At 41.9% G+C, this 27,670-nt stretch overlaps 2 protein-coding genes across 3 annotated transcripts; one reads left to right on the forward strand and one right to left on the reverse strand.

Annotated features, from left to right (window-relative positions):
- Nucleotides 1–570: 570 nt before the first annotated feature.
- Nucleotides 571–3,575, reverse strand: LOC306929487 (PAK4-inhibitor inka2-like). 2 transcript variants are annotated; one of them, XM_079510030.1, is made up of 3 exons: nt 3,489–3,575; nt 3,318–3,355; nt 571–1,721 (listed from the first exon to the last, which is right to left on the reverse strand). In XM_079510030.1, the coding sequence occupies exons 2-3, from the start codon at nt 3,333–3,335 to the stop codon at nt 705–707; spliced, it is 1,035 nt and encodes a 344-aa protein (XP_079366156.1). In that variant the 5' UTR covers nt 3,336–3,355; nt 3,489–3,575; the 3' UTR covers nt 571–704. The 2 variants fall into 2 exon arrangements, with proteins under 2 accessions (XP_079366156.1, XP_079366157.1); XM_079510031.1 differs by lacking the exon at nt 3,489–3,575 and having other exon boundaries at nt 3,318–3,371.
- Nucleotides 3,576–8,185: 4,610 nt separating this feature from the next.
- Nucleotides 8,186–26,989, forward strand: LOC306929938 (cadherin-related family member 4-like; the record flags this gene model as incomplete). The annotated part of the gene is made up of 20 exons (XM_079510676.1): nt 8,186–8,243; nt 10,067–10,257; nt 10,915–11,074; nt 12,718–12,809; nt 13,206–13,325; nt 13,429–13,532; nt 13,911–14,047; nt 14,403–14,586; nt 18,171–18,321; nt 18,414–18,516; nt 19,068–19,274; nt 19,947–20,086; nt 20,717–20,858; nt 21,803–22,017; nt 22,799–22,932; nt 25,338–25,388; nt 25,500–25,551; nt 25,628–25,684; nt 25,773–25,800; nt 26,934–26,989. The coding sequence occupies 20 exons, from the start codon at nt 8,186–8,188 to the stop codon at nt 26,987–26,989; spliced, it is 2,382 nt and encodes a 793-aa protein (XP_079366802.1).
- Nucleotides 26,990–27,670: the final 681 nt, after the last annotated feature.

Here is a 27,670-nt window from a genome sequence, read left to right on the forward strand (position 1 = left end):
GGCCTGTAAATAAGTTACATGTCCTCTTTCCTGACTACTGGAAATTCACCCAGACTAATGACTCTACTGGAAATTCACCCAGACCCACCATCGAAGGGATTGGAATAGAAGTTAAGTTGAGAACATTATGTCCTAGCACTTAACATCAAATCTAGTGAGTGTGGGGAAATAATACATTGGGAGTATATTTAGTGCCATGGACTCGAATGCAATAGAAAAATGTGTAACTATTTGTATAGAAGGTTTATCTTTCTACAATACTACAACATTGCCATTTACACATGCGTGGTTTACTTTCCTAAGTGGCCTGTTTGTAATTGTACGTTTGTGGAGTCAGTGAATGCATCCTTTGATGTCTCTCTGGCAATGAGGAGATACTGCCCAACAGTGATGCACTGTATTTATACTCCAGGGGCCTCAAGAAGCTACATCATTCTAAAAGACTGTTGCTGACTAGATGTTTCCCAGGTTTCTCTTCTAATGCAGAATTTCTAGCAAACACACCAGAAACACTGACTTGTTCAAGACTCATATATAATGCAAACAATGCAAGAAGTACTTAGTCTTAAATAATGCAACCGTGTTTTATTTGTCAATAGCTTATTTGTACAATAGTGATAATGCAAGTCATATAAAAAAAATAAAGTGACCATGGAGGATTGTTCATCCTGTAAAATTCTATAGAAGGCAACCAATGTTTTTTTTTAGATGTATCCAATGATGTCATTACAGATTATAGGCTGTCGGCTGCCTGACTTCATGAGGGCCGTGAAGTGGTAAAAGTCTGTTGTGTCCAGAGCATGGATAGCTGAGTGGGACTGGTGGAAAAAGGGGGCGCGAGGCAGAGGCTGTTGCACCCCCACTGGACAGGACAGGCGCTTCGGAGCGTTGGCAGTCCTGTTGGTGACACGAGAAGAGTCCGTGCTCCTCATCCTCACTCTGCCCTCCATGCTCTTGGATATCCCTGCTAGTTTCCTCCTCATGTTGACGAAGAAGCCCCTCGCAAGCCTGCTGCCAGAGTTATTGGGCTTCAGTTCGGCGGGGGGCTCTGGGAAATCGGGCAGGTCCATCCAGTTCTGTATGAGGTCAGCAAAGCTGTTGTCCCCCAGCACCAGCGGCTGCCGGTTGCGCCCTCGGGTCAACAGGGCCGTAGTCCAGTCCTCCGGGTCGCTGACCTCAAACGACGTCCACCTCTCCAGACACGCGTCCGAGGTCGACTTGGGCCTAACGCGTCCACTAGAAGCCCGATTTGTCCGGAGGCAGGCGGAGGAAGAAACGCGCACATTCCTGGTCCTCCTCAGCACCACCGCATCGTCCTGCCACGATGCCTCAGAGTATCCCGAGTCAAACTCCAGACTCTTCTCGCTACTGGGAGAGCCCAGGCTCAGCCTGAAGCCCCGACCCAGCTCGCTGACCGTCTCATCGTCCTCCTCCTCCAGCGGACTGACCAGACAGCAGGCGGAGTCGTATGTGCTGGCTGTGCTGGCATCTGACATGCGCAGGCGTGTGGCACGCTCCCGTTGCAACGCTCTCTGCTGGCAGGCACGGGCCACCGCAGAGCGCTGGGCCAGAGTCGGAAGCGGCCCAGCGCCATTGGCAACAGCGACAGCGGGTTGTTTGGGAGGCGGACACATTCTCCGGAGCTGCTTCAGGTCCTGCAGCGACCGCATCATGTGATGCATCTGCTCCCTCATACAGTCCCCGGAATCACGTAGACAGAGCTGTGAGAAAGAGAAGATAAGAATCACATGCCGATTAGCTGTCAGTCATGTAAAACATTTTCTAATAAACAGCTCCTTTAACTACAGTTAATGTTGTGCATATCACAGAATGCAGGCTCAGACATGCAGAAAGTATTTTGTGCTGTCAGGTTTCACCATTTATACCATTATAATCTCAGAGAACACAAAACAACTATTAGAAAACGGATACACAGCTCTAATAGGCATACATAGTGGGCACTTCATTTACTAGACCACACCTGTAAACGCCGGATATGAGACAATTTACTGTCAACACTGTATACGCTACAGGTGTTCTCATACTTTGAGCTTAATTTATATGGAACACAGTTAGAAGTAAAGGATTCTACAGTGTGAGGGGACTGGAGATGGGCGAGACTATGGTTAATGCTGGGTATAGGATGCCTGCATCTTTAAGGGTGCAGCATGCCTGCATATGAAATTCAGCAGCGACTCACTAAAGAACATAATACTCCCATTTCCTCTGCCTCTGACTCACAGGATCCCACGCTGATTGGTCAGAAGCAACCAGTGAGAAACGTTGGCTCACACTCAAAAAATCAAACCCAGGAATAACAGATCAGGTAACAGCGTGTGTGTGCTGAGAGAAAGATTTTCAAACGGGAGAGAATGGGATACAGTGACTCCTGTCCCATGCATGTAAACATCAACTGAACTCTGTTTAGAATGGTGAGTTTTATTCGAATGAACCATTGTGGATATATTATATAACAAAAAAACCTAACAATGTTGCTTATTTTGAATGTCTCACTATAGGGGACCCCCCCCCCCCCCACACACACACACACACACACAGATACTGACTTAACAAAGAGGTGAGAAATGTAAAGATGAACAGTGGATGGACACAGAATGTCCTATCAAAGGTCCCAGGTTCATGCCTGGGACCAGAGGTGACACATTAACGTACATCACTTCTGTACCCCAGGGCCATTCACCCACCAGTATGCTAAGCTTCTGAATCTGAACCGGCGTGACCTTTCTTCTTCGCTATCTGTCCAAGCATTTGACCCTGCCCTGTCCCAAGACCTTCTGCCTTTTGTGTGCAGTTATTATTACTATGTTAGAAGTTACAGGAACTTGACAATGTACACCGAATCGTGTGGCACAGCACAACACGGGGCAAGAAACATGTCACAATTGTCCACCGTTGTTTAAATACAGGCTGGACTTGGACTGCAATGATGGTCAGATCAATGCAGCAGCCAGCAGGCATCCTATAATGCGTTGATAAACCGCATAAATGAAAGAAGAAAAAACCAGCGAGTCTCCCATTCTTCATAATAACGCAACATGATTAGCTACCAATAGTGTGCATACTTTTATCACTGCCCGTTCAGCCGCCGCGAACTAACATAGGCAGATGTGGAAATTAGCCTATCGGAGTCTCGGAGGGGTAGCACTAGCAGCACGGGTCTAGTACTAAGGTCTAGTAGGCTATCACCATAGTTATCTATAGTTATATATCACCCGTAGGCCTATAACCGGTATCCCTAATAGGACTACAATAATGAGCTGCATTGTGCGTTTCATTCAAACTGACTTTCAACTTACCATGTCTTTTCCGATCATCTGACTGCAAGGGTCAATTTCTGCAAAAAATGAAAAATACAGTTAGTCTACTTTTGAAGTAGAATAAACAAGCGCAGCCGATGCTTTCCGTATGATATATAAATAAATAAATAAATAAATAGTCAGCCAAGCCAAGTAAGCTTCAACACTCACATTATGTTGTTATCCTTGTATCCTAGTCAAGTCATTAGTCGAATAGTCCACAAATCCAGTAAAAGATGTCTTCTTAATTCGGTGGTGTTTCGTGTCTCCACAGCGGCGACACCGAGCGCATCTAATCCAACCTTCCCGAGTCCAGACAGACAGACAGCAACTCGTCTCATACAGCTGTGCTGACTGAGTGAAGTGATTAAAGTGAAGCGCTTTGGTTCATGCGCTCTCTTCTTTATACAGCGGTTGCTAGACAGCCAGTTAGAACGGCGTTTGTCTGAAGCAGCCAATCCAAGATCAGTATGTAGGGGGTGCTAATTTACACACATCTCATCTTTGTAAATGCATGTCAAGGTGGCTAGAAGAAGAATAAGTGATTTTCTCAACCTTTTTGTTTTTAATTTAAAGGGTAGCCTTGGCCTAGGCTATTTCACTTTAAAAACACTTCTGTTGTTTTTATCGTTTACTCACAATTTTGCGTGCATCCCATCCCATACCCATAAACTCCAAAGTCCATTTAACCATGTTAAAATCGAGTGTTTTAATCATTTTAACCATGTTAAATTTTCATGATGATTTATTGAAAACACGTCTGGTGAATTTACATTTTTTTGTTTCAAATAGGCTATAGGACTTTGTTTTGTTTTTTAAACTGAAAAACGTCAAAATAATATCCCAATAATAATAATAACAGCCCCTCGTGCATTAGAAGAAGTATTTTAAACAGACCTATAGCTTGTTACATAGACAGCTCTAGAATTGCACTTTATGTAGTCATAGCACTTTATAGTACACATGTATAATATATTATATAGTATAGTATGTATAGTTAGCATAGATACTCCACTGTTATGTTCTTAGTTTATGATTCATGATAACTACTTTTTATATATGTGATGTATGCCATGCTTTTGTTATTGCTTAATGTAAATTGCTCTGGATTAAGAGCGTCTGCTAAATGCCTAAATTGTAAATTGTAAATTGTAGAAGGACAATATCAGACACCAGAACCAATGAGTGTGCAATAAATAATCTAAAATGAACCAAATATTGAATACAAAAACTGGGGTTCACACAAAAGCAACAGTAGAGAGGTTAGAATGACCCTAGACGTGTTTAAAGTGATAAGATACCTTTAATGGACCCCCATAAAATCCCCAGTGTTGTTTTTACCCCCTCCCCTCCAGGATTATCTTGTTGGATTTTAGCATAGTCAACATTTTGCAACTTGAAGCCTATAGTGAGTGACAAATAAACAATGGTTTAGTATAAGTATAGGATTCTCAGATTTTTTATTAGGTAAATGTAGCAATACCACTAGAAATACTCTGTAAAAGTCATTATATTAAAAAGTATTGGCGTTAACCAACCAAGTTGACCATAGGCTACTGATTACGTTTTTTCAAAATGTGTCAAAATCTTTTGAAAGTCTTCAGATCTAAGCTCACAAGTCACAACACATTGCAACATGTTGTGAGCTTGAAGATTGGCTATTTTTGAATTGGTGTAATTAATTGGTAATTCATTACCTTTGCAATATAGGCTAATCTAAATCTGCAAAATAGAACTTCCAGACCCATGGAACTTCCAGACCCACAGGGTGAATCACGGATTTCTGAGAGTGTGCAAATCAGGTGGCTAGTGTTTTCACACCCATTCACACATCAAGGTCCTAATTGGGCTATTGAGGGAGTAGGTCATTGTTTGACAACAAGTTACCCATCCCATTAAATCTATCAATGGAGCTTTAGTATGTAAATGTGATGGGCCAAGGTGCATGTTTTCACAGCTAGGACACTAATCCCACTTTGATGGTGCTGTTCAAGTCCAAACCGACTCCAAACGTGTCGTGTCTTGTCTGTCTGTCTGTCTGTCTGTCTGTCTGTCTGTCTGTCTGTCTGTCTGTCTGTCTGTCTGTCTGTCTGTCTGTCTGTCTGTCTGTCTGTCTGTCTGTCTGTCTGTCTGTCTGTCTGTCTGTCTGTCTGTCTGTCTGTCTGTCTGTCTGTCTGTCTGTCTGTCTGTCTGTCTGTGTCTGTCTGTGTCTGTCTGTGTCTGTCTGTCTGTCTGTGTCTGTCTGTCTGTTTGTCTGTCGATTCTTCATATGCATATGAGTGTAACGGCTGGGATGACATGTTTATTTTTCAAACACTGTTATTATATGAGGCAATCTAAAATCCCCCCTATGAGGATTACAATGCAAATAAAAAGTACATGTACCTTTGGATTTCATGGTGTGTCCAGAGTAAGTTTTTGCATTGACTTGTGCTTTCGTTTGAAATGTACCCATTCTGACAGATACCGTGGGGCTAGGCGATGGAGGGATTTGTAGGTGAGGAGGAGCAGTTTGTAGATGATGCAGAATTTAAGTGGAGGTGTTTGAGGGTGGGGGTGATGTGCTGCCAGCGTTTTGTACGGGTGAGCACTCTGGCAGTTGAGTTTTGGACGTGCAGCAATCTGTCAAGGCCTTGTTGGGGAGGCACATTACAGTAATCCAGGCGGGAGGAGATGAAAGCGTGGATGAGGGTCTCTGCAACAGAGTCTAGGAGTGACATCCGGAGTCTGGAAATGTTTTTGAGGTGGAAGAACGCGGATTTGGTAACATATTTGATGTGGGATTGATAGGAGAGGGTAGAGTCCAGGATGACACCCAGGTTGTGCACTTCTAGCCTGGTTAATAAATGCCTACCGCGACAGTGTTGTGTGATATTAGTCTGGCTTATTAGCCAGGCTAGTGCACTTCAGGGGATGGAGAGATGGAACAGCCATCCACCTGGAGAAGAAAATGTCTGATCTTCTCAAGCTGCGCCTTGGGACCCTGCATGACCAGGAGCTCTGTTTTCTTGCTGTTGAGTTTGAGTAGGTTGGTGGTCATACAGGTCTTTATTTCATGAAGGCAGTTGACACAGCTGTGTACCATCAGCATAGCAGTGAAAGCATAGATCATGTTGGCGGATGATCTGACCGAGCGGAAGCATTGTAGATGGTAAAAAAGGATGGGACCAAGTACAGAGCCTTGTAAATCAATCAATCAATCCAAAAACATCTAAAGTCTGAGTCCATTTTACCCTCAACATATTAAAGAAAATAATTATCTAATCTGCAAGACTATAGGATCAAGACCCAAAAATATGTCTTGAAATTATTTCTAAATTACCTATTTGAGTTTAAAATAGTACTGTTACCTTAGACTTAGATTGTATTTGTCTGTTATTTGAATAAAAGCCTAATCAGCAGCTGAGCAAAATATAATATATTTTTAATGAATTATTCAGATTGTTTAAATAATCATCCTATTAATCAATTATGTCTGTCTGTATGTATGTCTGTCTGTCTGTCTTGCCTGTCAATTCAATTCTGCTTTCACCTGTCTGCCTGCTAACGCAGAACAACAGGAGAGCTGACCATTTTGCTGGGGGGTGCCCCCACCCCTTTGTGGGGCTTTGTAGTGCTTTGTGGGGCACGGTACCATCCTTAATGGACCCCCCCGTCCATTAAGGATGGTACCGTGCCCCACAAAGCACTACAGCACATCTTTAATGGCTTGGATTTTAATGAATGTCAATGGCAGCCCATACACTTCAGAATAACTGCTGCCTGCATGTGGCCACTCCCCACAGCGCATCACATTAGTCATTACACAGGAGAGCTGGAAATAGGGGGTTGGGACCACTTTTCAGTTTTGGCCTTAATCTGTGATAACGGTATCTGACGTTATGGTTATGGCACATTCAAACACTGCATTATTATACTATGTTCATATGTGTTTTGCCTACTCTCCATAAAGCACAATCACACTTGGGCTGTGTAGTAGTTACCCTGCCATGATGTAACTCCAAATATTGGTGAGATAGCTTCAATAGTTGTTACTTGATTTAGGAAAATAATCCGGATTGGAGCCGTGGATCTGGATTCAGAATGGTAAAATCAACAGGAAGAAAAAGTACCATGTTTTGTCAAGATTTACAACTTAATCCAGAGCGATTTACAGTAAGCAAGGAAAACACAAGGTACATCAAATGCATAGAAATAGTAATCTAAGATCATAGGTAAATCAAGAACCGATCCTCAGTCTAAACAGTAGGGCAATTATCTGTAAATTGAAACTATACACATAGGATGCCAGGTCCTGGCATATGTCAACATAACATGCTTTCCAAATTACATTTTAGCCTTTGCATATAAGCCTGTCATGCTTTGTTTGCTTACATGCTTAAAATTCCCAAAAGTGCAACTTTGAGAGCTGTTATCACCATGTAATGAAAGACAATGGGGATAATTCTTTTTGGATTATCAATTTCTAATCAACTGAGCAACTATTGAACATATCTCACCATATTGTTACATCATGGCAAAGTAACTATACAACCCACCAACAAAAAAAGTGTCATTATTGTGCTTTAAGCTTGACTCCTTGTGAGCTTGCAAATCTGCTCTTTTTTGACTAGGCCTATAAATTAAGTGTTATACAACCGTATACACAGGCTGTTATCTGTTTTACCATAAATATTACAAGACCAGGCAGAGCTGAAGTGGCCATGGTTTGTTCTGTGAAGATTTGTTGGTGGTTATATCCAGGCAAGGACACTCAGTAACCATGGCTAGGAATAATACACACCCAGAACGCACACCTCTATCATGAAGTCTTCTCTATAGACATAATTACGTTCTGATTAGATGTATCTCAACCTCCCAGCTCACCTATGGCTTTCATCGTCATTCTCCTGCTCCTGCCATATTTAGTGTGCAACGTCTCTGCTGGTGAGTGCATCTTTAATTGACCAATATTATATGTAATGTAACGAACCCTTGTGGACTACACAGCTCATCGATCAGTTAAAGAAATGACCTATGTTAAGATGAATATAATCATCATCAATGTGAATTGTGAAGCACCTAGTAGTGCTCCTCTTGTACAGAGAAATCTATTGGTTATGTAGTATAGACTAGAGCAGTGCATGGTTCCCAAACCTCCTAAGCTTGAGACCCAAAATACATTTTTGATGTGATGTCTCCCTGGGATCCAAAATAGTGAAAATAGCCGATCTACAAGCTCACTTGTGATGCGACGTTGATCAGGATGACAATTTGAAAAAATGTTAGCATTTTTTAAAATACCGGTAATAATAATAATTATTATATATATATATATATATATATATATATATATATATATATATATATATATACACATACACACACACACAGTATATATTATAAATCACACCCGTGTGAAGTGCGGGGTGCTCTTATTATTATACATCATCTCATGAACAACTGAATTTGTGATTTGCTCGTCTACATATGACGTACATTTTCCCTTCATTGTCACATATGACCTAATTTCTCTTTTGATTGAACTGAATTTATGTGATTGGTTAGCCGATTTGCTCGTCTACATACAACGTAAATTTTCCCTTCATTGTCAATGGCATTTAATGTTTGTGTTGCCACAAATTTACGTCATATTTGGCGGACATTTGACCTAATTTCTCCTTTCATTGTAAATGGCAAATATTGAGACGTGTGGGGACAAAATTGACGTCATATTTGAGGCACATATGACCTAATGTCTCCTTTCATTGAACTGAATTTATGTGATTGGTTAGCTAATTTGCTCGTCTACATATGACGTAAATTTTCCCTTCATTATCAATGGCATTTAAGGTTTGTGTTGGCACAAATTTACATCATATTTTGCAGACATTTGGCCTAATTTCTCCTTTCATTGTCAATGGCAAATATTGAGACGTGTGGGGACAAAAGCTGTATATAGGAGGGGCTAGCGCCCCTCAAAAATAAATAATATTCCCCAATATGGGTCCTGTCCGACTCTTTGGAAAACACTGTCTGATATACTGTGTAGACTGTGGAGTGTAGACTCTGTAAGGGGTTATTTCTTAGCTTATCGGTAGCGTATCTAATTACAATAAACTTTGCTCCAAAAATGGTCTCTCACTGTGATATTTATCACCTATTTGTGAATTAGTTCTCAGGGTCTGGACCACAGGTAGAGTTGCTCATTCCATAGCCTATAACAATCACAATAACTTGTGTAGATCTACTAAACAGTCTAGACTTCTGATGTAAGTCATACTAACCCAGAGCATAAACTATTGGTTCAACTGAATGATTAATCCTGTTGGTGTCTGCTGTGAGCATGCGTGCTCCCATGTGTGTAGGAGGGAGGCACAGACAATAAGCCGGTATTTGAGTCATGTAATTGCTTATGATTTGAACTGTGGTGAAAGTACTTTACCTTGTGGTTTATTTAGTAGCCTACCTACTCTGTGTGACAAATGCAAAAGTGGATTTGGGAGAGTTGTCCAGCAACACACCAAGATCGCCCTCTGGAGGAACTGCTAGTGTAGTGCAGAGGCAGACCGTTTGCGACACAGAACAACAAGGGGGTCTGACTGGTCAGCCCTACTATGCCCTATAATGTTCTGAATATGTCTACTTCCATTCATTATTGTCTTTGGTTGGACACACACACGTCGTGGAGAAGAACTTAACTGTGATTTTGCAAGGCCAGCAGCTGTCAGTGCAAGGTTACACAAAACGCTGTAACATTCTGTCTCCAGAGTTCATCGGCCTTCCTGACTTTGTGTCAGTGCTAGAGGATGTTCGCCCCAGGAACGTGTTGGCCGAGTTCCAAGTGCGGAACTTCAGCCTTAAGCCTGACATCCGCATCTTTTCAGTCACCCCACACGAGGACCTGCTTGAGGCCCCTGTTGTCACACCTGCAGCTGCCTCTGGCACCTTTGATGTTCAGGTGAGTAGGGCCATCATTTTAACTAATCTGATTGTAACCAAATGGACCAATAGAGGTTACTAAAATACACCAAGACTACCGACGCGACTACGCCAGTTGGAATTGCACCAACAACCATTTAAGGCATAACGTTAGAAGGCCAATAAACATCCAAATAATAAATGTATACGCAGCACACACATTAGCACTACAAAAAGGTTTACAGCAATCTCAATAAGAACTGGCATAAAAAGAGGGAAGTGAAAAAAGTACAAAGACATGCACATCCAACCCAAACTTGGGCAGGTGCCGAGCGATGAGACCACAGTGTGCGAGCGTAAGCATTGCATATCGTTAACCCCATGCCATAAAACCCACTCTTGCCGGTCACACTGACTGGGTCCCACTCTGCTCGCTGATCTGTCTTCGACACACTCTGCTTTTAAAGGGCACCGGCACCACACCCACACACACCTGCAATCAATCAATGACAAACAATAGGTGTCAATGACACAGACACATGCATCCAAAACATAGACATCAGTGGGAATAAAATACAGGACATGACACATTAAAACTCCACCTGCTTACATGATGATGACAGAACACTTGAATAATCTTTATGGAGCTATGGGGAAGAATATTGCTAGTTGATGAGGTTTGCTGATTTCTTTATAGATAATACAGAATGGCTCTCTGGACTATGAGAGGGTCAGCTTGTACACTGTTGGTTTGCAACTCGTCAATGCGACTGGCTTCATCATAGAGCAAACCTTCCACATCAGAGTGGGAGACGTGAATGAGCCCCCACAGTGTGACCCTCTGTTCCAGTTAACAGGTAAAATATACACATCTGATTGTCAGACCCAGCAACAAGTATACAGTATATCCTACAGGAATACCTTGTTCCGTGACGATCTGTGCTGTGTGTAGCATGGGACTCTTACGTAAAGCAGTGGTTTTCAACCCTTTTCATATCAAGGTCCATTATTTATTCAGCATTTGAGCCACGGACCATCATTTGATGAGATTTAGCCTCTCAGACCCTATTTTGGCGGGGTCCACAAGCTGTATTTGGTACCAGAGATAACAGGCAAATGTTGATAAAAAATAACAATTCTTCTACATTCTCTAATTGTAGTGCAGATGTACAATGACAATAATGTAACTGTTGAGAGCGTATAATGAAACCACATGGGCCCTTACGGGTCCATATGGTTTCGTTTTACATTCCCAAGAGTTAAAGATCTATAAAGGTCCATTTGATTACCGTTACCAACTCTCCATCATTTAGCTGGGGACCACCTGGCAGTTGGAACCCTCTCAACAACGGTTGAAAACCACTGATCTAAAGATTTGAGATATCCCCTGGTTTGGTTGGATGTGAATTCACATTCTCATTGGCTGTGGGACGTTCCGTGCAAGGAAGCTTTGAGAAGGAAAGGAAATGGTCACGTGACTGGGCTGTGCCATGACACTTTCATGGACACTTTCATGGGAGCCAAATTAATACATGGCAGTGAATGCAGCCGGCTGGACCAGCTCATAACAAACATTATTTCTGAACAATTGAGACCGTTGTCATATCACAGGTTGTTTTCTAATCACTTGCTTTTCGATGTGCACAAAGTGCACAGTATATCATTTTATTTGAGGATCTAAACAGCAGCAGGTATCGTTTCTGGCTCGGAGGTATCGCGAGATTTGGCTGCCAGACAGGAAACGGTGGGAAGTCTCGCGATACGTTCAGAAAGGTACTTTGTACTCTTTAGATACCATACCTCTATAAAAATTGCACAGTGTACACATCGAAAAGCAACACAGCAGACAATAATGTGTTATATGTCTTCTGTTGTTTTCCAGAAGTGATTATACTTTACAAAAGGTCTCAGTCATTCAGAAATAGTGTTTGTTCATGAGCTGGTCACTGAGCTGAGTGAGCTCTCATTGACTAGTTTGTAGTTTGGCTCCCATGAAAGCATCCATGAAAGTGTCATGGCGCAGCCCAGTCACGTGACAATGTCCTTTCCTTCTCAGAGCTTCCTTGGTTCTGTCAAGGTTAATTAAATAAGGTTAGGAAGCGAAGACCGTACGGTGGACTCCATGTTGCTCCCTGGAAGGAAAGAAGCTGAACACGGAAGTGTTGGCTGCATGTAGCCCATTGCGCATGTTTCTTTCCTTCCAGGGAGCAACATGGAGTCCACCGTATGGTCTTCGCTTCCTGTCCTCATTTAATAGTCCTTGGGTTCCATGTGGGAAGTTTATAAAGAGAGGTGGACACTTCTGGTATCAGGTACTTGAGCTCTCACTGCATGTATGCACACAGACAACTCATTGTGAAGTCTGTGTGGACTGACCTGCGTGCAGTTACAACACCAAAGTCTGCTAAACTGAAGGCCGTCATTATACCCACTCCTCTACACCCAGAAGCAAGTCAATATCTTACGTTATGCAACCATATTAGTAGGTGTTTCTTTTCAGGAGCTACTGTCCATGTTCCAGAGGACTTCCCAGCTCCAGTGTCCATATATACCATACTGGCCTCGGACCCTGACCACAACGACACTACCTCAGTAATCTTTCACACGGCACATTAGTGCTGCACCTATCCATTGTTTTATTAGCCATTAATACCATTATGATATCAACTATGTTTTTAATCAATCAAATACTTTAGAAGCATGTTCTTTCTTTTATGTATATTATAGCATGAATCAACGTGAAATACATTCTAATAGATTTTTTTAATCGACTAAATCGATTAGTCTGATTAACCACTTGAGCCCTATTTTATACCTTGTCTTGATACAGTGTTGTGCAAAATAATAGCAAACGATCTTATAATCATTATATATTTCATATTTGATTAAATGTATTAGTTCGATTAACTGCTGCATCACTACAGCACATCTGTTTATCACTTTTGGCTTAAGAGGTTGATGTATTTATTGTATATGTCTGTGCTGTAGTTCTCTATCACTCAGGTACGTCCTGAATCCTCAAGTGGTAGATTTCATATTGATGGAGGAGGTGATGGAGGTGGCACGCTTACATCCAGCGAGCCTTTCGATTACCACAATGGACCAAAGGTATGATCAGTTGCTGTTCAGGTCATTTGGCAGTTGTGTCACAAAACTGTATACGTGTCTGTGTTTAGAGTAAAGTTACTGCTTCAGTAATGCTGAATTACAGAAGTTTGAGGTGGATGTGGCTGTGAGAGACAGACACGGGGCCAACTGCACTGGAACGGTCAGAATCCAGGTTCTGAAAGTATACAACCATCCTCTGGACTTTGTGTAAGTACAACAAACAGAAACCTCCTATGTCCATATTCTAACATTTTGTGTTTTTTGTTTTGTAAATGAATACTACTGTGTCACACAAAAGTAACAGATCAACACGTTCGAAACTCGGGGCAAAGCGACACGTTTTGAGCTTGTAGATCTGCTACTTTTCATGCTTTTGAAGTTGAATCCTGAAAAGTAACAGTTATAGATGTTTCCACCCGACAGAGAAAGTATATGCCATTCCTTTCTATTATCGATCATCTGTATCATATTCTGTCTTGATGCACAAATACATTTTATACATTAAACCAGATGGAATGTTTATGACATAAGATGTAAATATGGCCTACAAAAATATTGGAATGGTTTCTTGATTTATGTTTTCAGTCACCATTTCCAGAGCGTATCCATCTTTGAGAACCAGGGACCTGAGTCCTTTGTAGCTGCCGTAAGGGCTAATGACTCCTTCCCTGATGTGCGTTACACCTTTGTGAGTGACTACCCACCTTTCAAGATACAGAAAGGTTAGGCCTGCCGCCTGACTCATGTTACATTCTACTTTGGGATCTTTCCGGTTTCATATTTTGTCTTAAACATTTCAATCTTGGCATCCCTGTTCAGAATAGATCTACAAGCTCACAATGCGTCACATGGTGTCGCAAGATATTGTCATGTTGGCGTCCGCAGTCAAATATATATCAGTTTTGGGGTCCTAATCATGAAACCCCTTAAAACAGAGAAAAGAGAACTTGTACATCTGCTATTTTTGAATTTTTTGCAAGAATGACTGGTTCAGAAGGCATCTGTAGAATCAGGTCTTCTTTATGGGTTAAAATGTTTTCTGCACCACTGATCTAGTGTCCCCTGCTGTCTCATCAGAGGACGGAGTGATCAGAACGGCCTATAATCTGGACCTAGAGGCCGACGGGGCCATGCTGGCTCACAGTGTCCTGCTGGTGAGGGCCTACAGCCTGGCAGAGGAGCGCACTGGCACCGCCACCGTCACCGTCACTGTCCTGGACGTCAACGAGTATCCACCATTCTGCTTCCCTCCTGTGATTGTGTAAGACGAAATGCACTCAATTACATTACAAGTGTTCTTTCACTGACACAACTCTCTGTTCGTTTAACTATCAGAGTTAAACAAACACAAATGTTGCTGTGTACTTCTCAACTGCAGCTGGCCTCATTACATTTACCAGTGTTTTAATAGTATTAAAAGTGGTTCTCAACCCCTCCAATATAATCATATTTGATCTGAAGACCCCTCAAATGTTAGTTTGTTGATTACTTTTGATGCAGTAGTGCTCCTTTTTCTTTCTTTCTTTTCTTTCTTTCTTTTTTGAGGTAATACCAAGGTCTTAAAAATCTTAAAAATTGTTACTTCACTTTCATCTGGGGACCCCCCTGTGCCACAGGTTGAGAACCACTGTTTTATACTACTATAACTACTTCAAGGCAGCTCTTCTTCAGGACAACATAATAGTTGCAGCATATCAAAATTATGCACAGCAAAAGTTTCACAGCTATTGTGGATTTCACTCAATTTGAGAGTCAAATTGAGAATATAAATCACAGGGTCTTTCTGTGTGGAGTTTGCATGTTCTACCTGTGTCCCCTAGGGTAGGTACCCTCACAAAAACATGCAATAATCCTGGTCTCTAAACTCCTCCCCCTGGCCAGCCGGGGCACCTGATGGAGGGTAAAGGAACTGCAGGTCCGAATAACGTGTTCCTTCCATCCGCTACGTCCGGCTGGGGAAACTCTCCCCTGTCAGGTGAAAAGAAGCAGCTTGGACTCCTCATGCATAGAAGGAAGCATGAGGTCAGTCCGCTGCCCCCCAAGTTGGCAGAGGAAGTGTAGTGCCCAGGATTACATTAGATAATTGACACTGGGTGAAAAAATGGGTTACAAAATCGTGGGATAAAAAATTAAAGAAAAAAAAAAGAGAATATAAATCACTGGCTTAGCTAAAGAACTGTCTGCCCATTTCAAAAGACTGGGATGAGGATAATCTAGGCTGGCGGGCTTTCAGGCTTTGAGTGCCTCCCGCATTGTAAACAGAATGAATGAAAGAAAAAAGAAGAATCTTGTTGATTCATGGTATAAAAAACAAGTGACGAAAAAAAGAAAAGAAAAAAAAAAAGAGCCGGAGGACAGTTCGTCATCTCAATCTTGTCACACAGATGTCCATTCATTTAGCACACAAGGCAAAACACAGGAGGCTACAGATATCATTCCGCCTCTAAGTCCTATAGGCATCACCATTTTAAATTGTTTTCAAACCTTCCAAAACTGGGTTTAATATGTGGCGCGTTGGGAGCTTGTACATCAGCTATTTGTGCCATCTTTTTAAATGGGGCTTAAGTGGTTGTTATACTGCAGCTATCTAACACTACAATACTATGAAGGATAATGTGCAAATTTACAATTTACAATTTAGGCATTTAGCAGACGCTCTTAATCCAGAGCGACTTACATTAAGCAATAACAAAAGCATGGCATACATCACATATATAAAAAGTAGTTATCATGAATCATGCGTAGACTAAGAACGTAACAGTGGAGTATCTATGTAAACTATACATACTATACTATATAATATATTATACATGTGTACTATAAAGTGCTATGACTACATAAAGTGCAATTCTAGAGCTGTCTACGTAACAAGCTATAAGTCTGTTTAAAATACTATCTAAGTCTACATAATGTGCTATCTAAGGGGCTAGGCTAGGGTGCTACGGGCCATGGTGGAGTCTGAAGAGGTGGGTTTTCAGACTACGGCGGAAGATTGGGAGTGAGGCAAAATATAGAGGTTTCTCAGAAAGATATCCGTGATTACTGTTATGGTCAGCTTAGTGACTATACTATAGTGTCTGAGCACACCCAGAGCAGGCAAGTCTGTCTGGGTGAATGAAGAGGTATAAAGAGACACTAAAGCTTAATTTACAGTATAGTATAGTGACTATACTGTAAATTGCACATCGCACATTGGAGCGTGACACCAGCTGGCATATAAATCAGCTTTCAAGGTTGTCATTAGCCAGAGGTGTGCCTCTTTATAGGAGTTCAACCTTTAATGTTTCACCAGAATCACCACACACAGCTTTTAAAGTAACTACTTAATATGCGGAGTCCTGGCCAGTGGCATTATCGGGTTGGGTCATAGCCGTGAATGATGGGACCTCATTATGGGGTTGGGTCATAGCCGTGAATGATGGGACCTCTTACCGCCTGTTGGGTCATAGCCGTGAATGATGGGACCTCTTATCGGGTTGGGTCATAGCCGTGAATGATGGGACCTCTTATCGGGTTGGGTCATAGCCGTGAATGAGGTCATTATCGGGTTGGGTCATAGCCGTGAATGATGGGACCTCTTACCGCCTAATAAAGAATTGTCAACTGCTCTGCATCGTGCTTTGACTGAGAATGAATGATTTTTAATTTTCGTGTCTTGTCATAAAGACCCATCCCTTACGGGATACTGTATATGAGACACCAAAAACACATTCACTTCCTGAACACAGAAACTGCACAACATTTTTATATTTGGTATGTTTCTTTGTTTTCTTTCTCTAAATATTCTGCAAGTGCAAATATGTTATGTTCAAAAATCCGAACCAGTCTCTCTGCGATGCGATGCTTAACCATATAAGATCCAGACATTTACACTGAGAATGTGTCTTTACTGTAAACTAGAACAGTGCCCGTTGTGATCAATTTTGTTGTGATGTCAGAACAGGCCAGCTCCATATATGAAGATATTGGGGTGATCAGGTCCAGAGCCAGTGCAGGGGCTTTTGTTCTGGACAACCGGCTATCCGACAGACTCAACACCAGGGGTTAAGTCCAGTGTGGGTTGTTTCAATGACCAGTTATTTTGTTTTGTCCACATTCAACTCTAAATAGTTTTCAGTGCGGCCACTGTGTAAAATGAGAAATGGTATTCTGATAAACGTTATTGTCATGGAGCAGTCCGAGAATGGCAGTGTCATCAGAGTATTTAAAGTATGTGATGTTGTTGGGTGAAGGGCTAGTACAGTCATTTGTGTATAGTGTGTAGAGGAAAGGACTGAGGACACAACCTTGAGGGGCCAACCTCAACCTTGAGTTGGTGATAACAGTTGATGAGAAAGATGTACCTACTTTTGTTGTGTTTGTGGTCTGTTACTCAAACAGTTGAGTGTCCAGTGGATGAGGAGTGGAGGAATGTTGAGGAGGTGCAGTTTCTTGATCATATGATGGCGTTGGATAGTGTTAAAAGCAGAACTAAAGTCCACAAAAAGAATAGTAGCAAAATTGTCCGACGATGAGTCCAGATGTTGGAGATGGGAGTGAAGGAGGCATGCCCAACATCCCCCCACTCTTTGCCCTATAGGATGTTGGGCAGAAACCTATCTCCATATTCTAACTTTTAATGTTTTTTGTTTGTGTAAATTAACCCTTACTTGCACCACACCGTTTTATTTATTTAATTTAATCTAGAAAAGTAACAGTTTTGGACGTCCCGTCCCCCCAACAGAGACAATACACTAACTGAGGCACAAAATGGTCTAATGTCATTCTGAGGCGGCTAGTGTCTGTATTACCCAGGACCATGTCAGGCCGTCTTTCTTGACCTTTCTGTCTGTGGTTCTATCACAGACTGGTGGTTCCTGAGACCACTGCGGTGGGCTCCAACCTGGGCACTCTGACATGCTTGGATATGGACGCCAGCAACAACAGCGTCTCTGTCAGCATGATCGACAATGGTCTGTCATTCATCAAGTTCAGACTCGAAGATGGACAGCTCCAGGTGACCAATGAGACGGCATTCAATGAAATTCAGCGTAATTGCCAATTCATTGAGTCATAAATCAGATTGTTGCAACAGTTCCTCTCTTGCAGGTAAACAACACGCTGGACTATGACACAGAGGAGATGGCCTCAAACGGCTTCCAGTATGAAGACACAATCTTGGCCATTGACGCAGGAACACCCCCACGCACATGTCAGTGTGCAAACTGGTTCCTTTTTGTATTTTATGCAATCAACAACTTTAATGCCGTCAACTGATTATGTTGATATGAATAATGTGCATGTGTGAGTGTGTGTGATAGTATGTGTGTGTGCACACACATGTGTATTGTGTATTAAAGCTGCACTATGTAACTTATCTCTTCTATCCCGGATTTGAACCCGGTTTAGAGCTTAAATGTTTTACCTTTGAGCTAATAGAGCCTGCCTGCTTGCTCAGGGGATAAATTGAATCTTGACCATCAGGTCAAAATTTGTGTCAAAACAAAACAGGATCATGTCAAAGGTCATGTCTCACCTAGACACACAATGTCTCAATAGAAGAGCATGGGGACAAAATACAACCATCCCAACCGTAAATTATATTGTATTAACATACTCTATACAGATTAGACAACATTACATTTTATTCATATAAAAGTTACAAAGTGCTGCTTTAAAAATTCAAGGTCATATGCACTGTATGCACAACAGCATGCAGTGAACACAAATGAACATTGTGTGCGTGCGTGTGGGTGTGTCCAGCCCAGATACGTGTTCTGGTGACAGTGACTCCAGTGAATGAGCATGAGCCGGTGTTCGTGGCTCCACTGGAGCTGCGGGTTCGTGAAGACACCCAGCCAGGGTCTGCTGTGGGAGTCGTGGTGGCCAGAGACCAAGACTGGCCCTTTGACAACATACGTTACTCCATCCTCTCAATGAACAGCATGTTTACTGTTGATCCTGACACTGGTAAGATCATCTACATCAGCGCTTCTCAAACCTTTTCATGTCAAGTGACCCCCAAATTGACATGTAATTGCCGCCCCCATTTGAAAATGTTTTGTGCCAGGGATCCCTTGTACAATCTCACAGCATAGCACAAAGTGAGCATGTATATCTGCTATTTCTTATAGCCAACATGTAAAAAATATGGATAAAAGTTTTGCTGGTCCACCACTTGACAACCACTGATCATATGTGTCACTCTATTTCAGGGGTTCTCAACGTTTTTGGCCGGGGACCCCCGGAAATGCTTTGGCAATGTCTCGGGACCCCCGCCCCGCCCCCTCCCGACCCCCAATATAAATTGACTGCTACAATAACCTTAAACCATTTTGGGCGGGAACCCCTTTTGGTGTTTTAAGCATTGTTATAATTTAGCTATTGAAAAATAGCAGATCTACAAGCTCATAGCGCGCCACCGAGTGGCGCGCTACGAGCTTGTAGGTCTGCTATTTTTGAAAAATCGTGAAAATATTTTTTTTTTTTTTTTTTTTTTTTAAATAATTTGGGGACCCCCTAAAATAATTTGGCGACCCCCCGAGGGGTCGCGACCCACGGGTTGAGAACCCCTGCTCTATTTCACTGGGGTTCCCTCTGTCACTTCAGCAGGCAAATGGTTTCTTCTTTCCTCGTCTGCAGGGCAGCTGTATCTAAACACAGAACTGGACTTCGAGCTTCAGCAGAGACATGTGGTGAGGGTGCAGGCAGAGGACTACGACCAGGATGTGGACAAAACCAACAGGAAGACGGGATTTGTGGACCTCATCATACATGTTGAGGTCAGGAAGGAATAGAATCTTGGGAACAAGTTCCAATTCTGGAGATACATTCATGTAGTATGTACGGTCAATTAAGAATTTGGTATAAAATGCAGAGTCAGGCCCCTTATCCCCTAGTGACATTTCAAATAAACACATTTTAAGAAGGCGAGTACTGATGAAGAATAGTGGATGAAACATATAATTCAGTGGCTCTCAAAGTGGGATCCAACCAGGGACCGTCAGGGTTCCTTGAGGGGGGTTCCAAATGGACCCTTACAGGTCTGTAACTGAGTGTGTGCAAACATGTTCAAATGGTCCATTTGGTTTGTACAGAGTCATGCTGCCCTACAAAGCCAAAGTGCAGTAATTACGCTTTTGGACACACCGACTAATTTGTATATCCCAAAGGTCAAATTAGCTCAAGAACAGATATACAGTTAGAATTAGTGAAGTGTCACTTATATGCCGATATCTCATTTGGCTGACCAGTTGAAACACTTTTAAATCCATCAGTTAATTTGTTTCCGTAGTTACTGCACTTTGGCCTTGTTCTTGAAATGTTAAAGTTTAAGAACCAATGGTATAATGAAACATCTGATGAAACACGCAGTTATCATTTTAAACTCCCATTTCTTGCTTGTCTGTTAGAATGTGAACGACAATGCTCCGGTGTGTGACCCTGTCTCGTATGAGTCGACCATCTTCTCCACCCGGTCTGAGAGGCTGGCGATCCTCCAGCTCAGCTGCACCGACGCAGATGGTGATGATCTAACTGCTACCATCACCAACGGTGTGTGTCACCCGATGATGATGTCTGCGCAAGCTTTACAATATTTTAATGAGTGTCCAGGTGGTGCAGAGTGACTTACCGTATGGTTCTTTTCAACCACGAAGGGTAACCCAGAATCTCACATAACCTGAAACTTTCTAGAACCAGTAAAATTCTGTGAGAGTTCTTTTCCCCATTAATAACCAGAACTGCCCCTGAAGGGGCAGGTAAGTAAAAAGGTTGAAGACCTAGAGAAATCTAGAGTCATGTTGATCATTCCATAAGTAAACAAGTAGCCTTGTTAACCAGCCATCAACCACAACCAAAGGGTATGCCAGCACAGGTCAGGAACCTACTAATCGCCATTTTTGCGACAGACATACAAAATGAGTGGACAATAATTGCGACCGAGCAGTTAACTATGGAATCGAGCATTTCCCGTCAGTTAGTGTGACATCATCAGGGATGGAGATGTGGAGACCCTAATGTCATAGTAAATGCCTGACCTGCTGTCGCAGTTAGGCCCATATATGGAGATCCCTGATGTCATCACTATTGGAAAAAGAGAACCACTAGTACTAGTTAGAATATGCCATAGTGTCGTAGTAAAGTGTCATACATATTCAGAAGAAAACCTGGGACCTAGAAAAGCTGGTAAGAAATGTATAATGGTGTGTAAAAAAGAAAATCAAACATTTGCTATGGACAAGACCAAGTCTTTGCCACAGACACATTTGTCTATGGACACATTGATCCACATTGATCCACATTGATGCCTCCAGTATCTCCTGTTTCAGCCTATCTACCTATATTCATCACATATTTATATTGATCACCCCTGCCTCCAGTATCTCCTGTTTCAGCCTATCTACCTATATTGATCACCCCTGCCTCCAGTATCTCCTGTTTCAGCCTATCTACCTATATTCATCACATATTTCTGTGAAATGGTTCGTCACACACAGGCGCAGCAGTCGATCGCTTCCACATCGACGGGGATCTGAGGCTGTACTCCAAGAACGTATTCTCCTACGTTGTGGATGGAGTGTATGATCGTGCCATGTTTGAGGTGACATTCTCTGTGTCCGATCGCGATGACAAGCATCGAACCACGGCGGTGGCTTACATCTACGTGGTCCCTTGGACCACCACTACTCCAACCACCACCACTACGACTACGGTAAGATAGCTTTCACACACAGGTTCCTTTACTTTCACAACCTTTGTTGGATCAGGGCCCACTTGAAAAAGCATTCGTGGCCCACCCATCTGACCACTTAACATGGCAGCCGTGGTTTATTTTTAGAGCATGTTTATCTTAATCAGTCGATTGTGTTCCAGCTTGGAAAGCAACCAACATAGTTTAAGTTCCTATGTTTTATATCAAAATGAAGTCATTTTTCAAGGTGTAACATGTTATTTTTATCATTAAAATCTTAATGTTTTGCCAAGTATTCGGGGGTTCACTTCCACGCAATATCCTCACGTTCCACCAGTGGGCCCCGGCCCACAGGTTGAGAATCCCTGGTGTACAGTGTTGTGCACTAAGTCACAGTGAGAGATCCTGGGGACACAAAAATGACCAAAGGAACAGAAAATGTGTTTGCTTCTTACACAATTATTTGAATTAGGATGGTGATTATTAGACATCTTGCTCTGGTACAATACAGTTTCAACACTTTATTGCTGTATCTTGGGATCAATATTATAATGTGTGGGATACTGTGAGGACACTGTAATAATAATAATAATATTTTTTTTGCATGGTGCAAGATAGTTTTATAGGTTCTGTTTTGTATTGATGGTGCCTATTGTTATAGTACTTTCCTTCTAGACTGTTTAACTGCTGTGCTGCCTCTGGCCGACTGAAATTCCCCTGCGGGATCAATAAAAGTGGTATCTATCCATCTATCTAACTTGCCTTTAGAGCTGACAGCGCCTCTCTGCTGTTTATCCTTCAGACTAAAGCTCCCCAGGTGGTGACTGTGAGGTCTGATTACTGGGACCCTGATCCATTGTTTGTTGTCATGATGACTGTGACTGGAGGGCTGCTCCTCGCAGCTCTGGGTCTGATCACATGGGCCATTCTGAAATGGTGAGCCAATGCTGTTTCTCTGTCAGTCTGTGGATATGTACAGCAACTTACCTACAAGATACAACACTACACCTCATTGACACCCATGTACCTCGTCTCTAACTACTTCAAAAACGTCAATCAAGTCCACAATCACAACACCAGGGGGAACACCACAAATCTCGATTTGGCACGAACAAGGGTTTAAATTCGTTCTCCTACTATGCCACAAAAATGTGGAATGCCCCACCAACACAGTCATAAAGACGGCAAAACCGCTCTAAAAGAGCACTTACAGGTGGCTGAAATTCGGAACCGGACCCTGTAAAAAGTCAAAGCCTTGTAGCAGACCTTGTATTGTACTGTACTTCCCTGTGCTTGTCCATGCACACTGTTAATAAACGATTCAGTCAATCAATAAACTGTTACTTTTCAGGAAATGGCAAAAAAAATCGAATCTGTGTTACTGGGGAGCCAATGTAGGTATTTAGTCAAATCCTGTGTCTAGGTGAGACAACATGACCTTTGACACGATCTATATGTCTCAATAGAAGAGCATGGAGACCAAATACAACCACCCCAATTGTATATCTTATTAACACAAGTTAAATAATGCTGCTTTAACCACTTTCACTTCCAAAAAACAAGTCAATCAAAAGTAGCAAAAATACAAAATAGCGGATCTACAAGCTCACAACGTGACGCAATGCTACTTTTGTGTGACTAGTAGAGTCTAAAGTAGGTTATTCATTTACGATAAAACATAGGTTTCTGCCTTATTGCAATGATTTGCAATTGCCATCAGCATGCAAGACTTTCTGCTATGCTTGTGGGTTGACACTGTGGATGCTCATGACAATTTATGACAGTGTTGAGCCACGATCTGCCTCCCTGCCAGAATGTGACTCTCCTTCGCCCACTCATAGGTGGGTAGAGTGGCTTACTGTTGGCGTTGTTCCACTCCCCAACAGAATCCTACTTCCCCTTTGCCCACTCATATATTTACAGACATCCCTGGAGGGTCCCCGCCTAGGTGGTGGAGGAGTGTAGTAGGTTTAGTTGAGTTGGTGAGGCTGAGGAGGGGAGGTCTTATCTACAATTAAAATAATTATAACTCGCTGAAAATTTCAAATGATTTTCAAGGGTAGGCAAAATAAACCTTTTCGGTGCCACCCATGATTATGCAAACACAACTGTAAAGCACTGAAATAAACTATTCATTAATTCAAGGGGTTTGCTATGTTACAAAATGCCAGAAATTTAGTTATGTTATGATACAGGACACTACAGGTTAAAAATACTCTGACTTTGACAGTGACTTAGTTCCTCCCGTTCCTATTGGAACATTGGGTGACGATTCCCCTCCAATGGCCTCCATTTGCTCTGGCCCCGGGCAACCCTTCTTGCTGACACCCGTCTCACTTAGGTCTTCCTTGGCTGTCTGTCTCCATGCCTTCTTTGGCCTCCCTCTCTTCCTCTTTCCACCTTCTGGCATGGAAAGAGGAAGAGAATAACAGTAACAAATGTTAATAAACCATACAATATGTTGTAGTCTCCAGGTTCTTATATAGGACTTCTGGAACTGGAATTATGGCAAGTTGCCCCAACCATTATTGTGGTGACGTTGACATACTGTACAATCCAGTGGCCAGTGTGCTGACTATGTATAGTTAATAGTTATGTCTATACAGCTACAGAGGACCATAGGTGAGGTGGCTGGGTTGATGGATACCGGAGAACTCGCCAGTTTACCAAGTCGCCACTGCGAAAAGTCTTCATCAATGTCTTCATCGTTATGCGAACATGCTGTCTTCATCAGTGTAGTATGTCAAACTCACAGATGTTATAGTGATCAAATTATTTTGTGCAATTAAATGGTCAGCTAGATGATGATAAAAAAGTGAGTATGTGAATACCAATGATAAGTAGGCTTACCATTTCAGGAATTGTTTACTAATGAATTACATTGTTTCGGTACTTTGGTGTTTAAACTTTTAACATTCCTACTTTCTCTAGTGTTAACTCTAAACAACTCTCTCTCTCTCTCTCTCTCTCTCTCTCTCTATGCAATGCAAATTAAATGAAGGTGAAGTAAAACTAAAATGCATTTAATCGAGTTGGTAAACTGGCGAGTTCTCCGGATACCGGGTTGATTGGGTATGGCTGAGTGCGATTCTGACCGGGAGGTCCATATCAGCACAACACGCGGTACACTTAAACTCTTCAACACAATTCTCACCAGATTGATGGATAGACAGGAACAGCAACAGAAAAAATATAATGGATGGATATATTGATAGTATTTTAAAAGTCTTCTAGTGTATAAGAATTAAGATTTGTTGCAGTGTTCCAGTGTTCTAAGGCTGGACAATAGCCAAGACTTTGCATGTTCTTATTCTGAATTTCTACATTTTCAATGTCCACAGCAAATATGGCTGGGGGAAGAAGGACCCTGCTAAACATCCTACATCCAACATGTGAGTTTTGTTTTGTAGCATTTGGTAATTAAGCACAATAATAATGAATAAGAACAAGCATCCACTTGGACTTTGATTTATATTTTGGGGGTATTTGTATACTTTAACCAGGGATGGAAGCAACAAAAAGGATACTCTTGGAAACAAACATGAGAATGACCAAGTAAGTTTGAGTCTGTGATTATTGAGACGCCTCTGTGCATTGTTGTCTACCATTAACCCTTTCTTTCTTCCAATAGTATTCACTAGATGGCGCCATCAGCTTGTCCAAAGTCAGTCTCCAGGATGAGCTCATGGTATGTCAGCAACTGGACATGTATCAGCAAATAAATTCAGCTCTAAATGGTAGAATTGACTATTCGTTTCTATTCTTATTTCATACAGAGATTTGATGGGAAAGCACAAGATCCAAGTAAGTGTTTCTGTGTATTCCATAGATTTACATACATAAATATACCAAGTTACCAACGGTTCGCACTTCGCAACCTTATCTGGATTAGGGCCAACTTGAAAATCTTGAAAGTAGATCACCCATTTGACCACTTAGTGGGATGCATGCAATTTCAAAGCATGTTCATTTTAATGATCAATCAATCGTGTTCCGGCTTGGATCATTGGAACCAGTGGTGGAAAAAGTACTAAAAATAATCAATGCTGCAATGTAGAAACACTACAAGTAAATGTCCGGTAATCAACATTTACTTAAGAGTATCACAAGTAAAAGTATACATTATGCAGAATGTCCCGTTTCGCTAGACATCATATATAAAATGTATGTCATTATCAATAAAACTAAGTGTTTTGCCAATTCGAGGGCCTACTTCACTTGCATGCATGACCTTTTACAAAAAAGGCAAGCATTGCAATGGTTAGTGTGAAGCAGATCCAATGAAACACCTGGCTGGGACAATGTTTCTATGTAGTTTATATGGTTAGTGTGAAGCAGATCCAATCAAACACCTGGCTGGGACAATGTTTCTATGTAGTTTATATGGTTACCTGGCTGGGACAATGTTTCTATGTAGTTTATATGGTTACCTGGCTGGGACAATGTTTCTATGTAGTTTATATGGTTACCTGGCTGGGACAATGTTTCTATGTAGTTTATATGGTTACCTGGCTGGGACAATGTTTCTATGTAGTTTATATGGTTATGTGAAGCAGAGACAAACACCTGGCTGGGACAATGTTTCGTTGTAGTTTATATGGTTACCTGGCTGGGACAATGTTTCTATGTAGTTTATATGGTTATGTGAAGCAGAGACAAACACCTGGCTGGGACAATGTTTCGTTGTAGTTTATATGGTTATGTGAAGCAGATTATTACAAACACCTGGCTGGGACAATGTTTCTATGTAGTTTATATGGTTATGTGAAGCAGATTATTACAAACACCTGGCTGGGACAATGTTTTGTTGTAGTTTATATGGTTATGTGAAGCAGATTATTACAAACACCTGGCTGGGACAATGTTTTGTTGTAGTTTATATGGTTATGTGAAGCAGATTATTACAAACACCTGTCTGGGACAATGTTTTGTTTTAGTTTCAGGACGATGTTACCTGTTCAATTCCACCACTGGCGAACGGCGTTGGCTTTGAGAGGAAAGCTGCGGTCTCCGTACTGTGGCAGCTGACCTACATTTGAATAAAGGTTAAACCATCCGAGTACTAAGCTATACATTTCCTATTCATCCACATATGCACATATATGAACCTGAATATGGCATATATATGCAGCATAGGCTACTGTATATTCTGCATATACTTGCCAATTATATTGGCATTTGTTAATATATAAAAAATCACACCCGTGTGAACTGAGTGGTGTAAGGTCTTATATAGCCTGATCAGCTCTGATCTGACGTAATGTCTGACGTAATGAAATCACACCCGGGTGAACTGGGTGACCGTTGCAACCATGCTCATTTTTTGGTACGAACAGACAGACAGACAGACAGACACGTAAACTAACAAAGCCAGTCGTAGGAAATAAAACCATAGCACCACCATTAGACTTTTCATGTCACGCACCCACTAGAAGGTGCCCACGCACCACATTTGGTTCCATTTGTACAATCTCAGTGTTGGGTGGTCCTTGAAATTAAAAAGTTTGAAAACCACTGAAAGTCCACATACACTCTGACAGCATGACAAAACCGGTTCCAGAAACGGTTCCATATGTGATGGAACAGACTTCAGTTCCTCAATTTTGGATCAGGTTCCTGCGGTTCCGGATCACAACCCAAATGGAGATGCCGTGGCTGAGTGGCTCCAATGTGT

Source organism: Electrona antarctica, assembly GCF_951216825.1.
Source record: "Electrona antarctica genome assembly, chromosome: 9".
Taxonomy (NCBI): domain Eukaryota; kingdom Metazoa; phylum Chordata; class Actinopteri; order Myctophiformes; family Myctophidae; genus Electrona; species Electrona antarctica.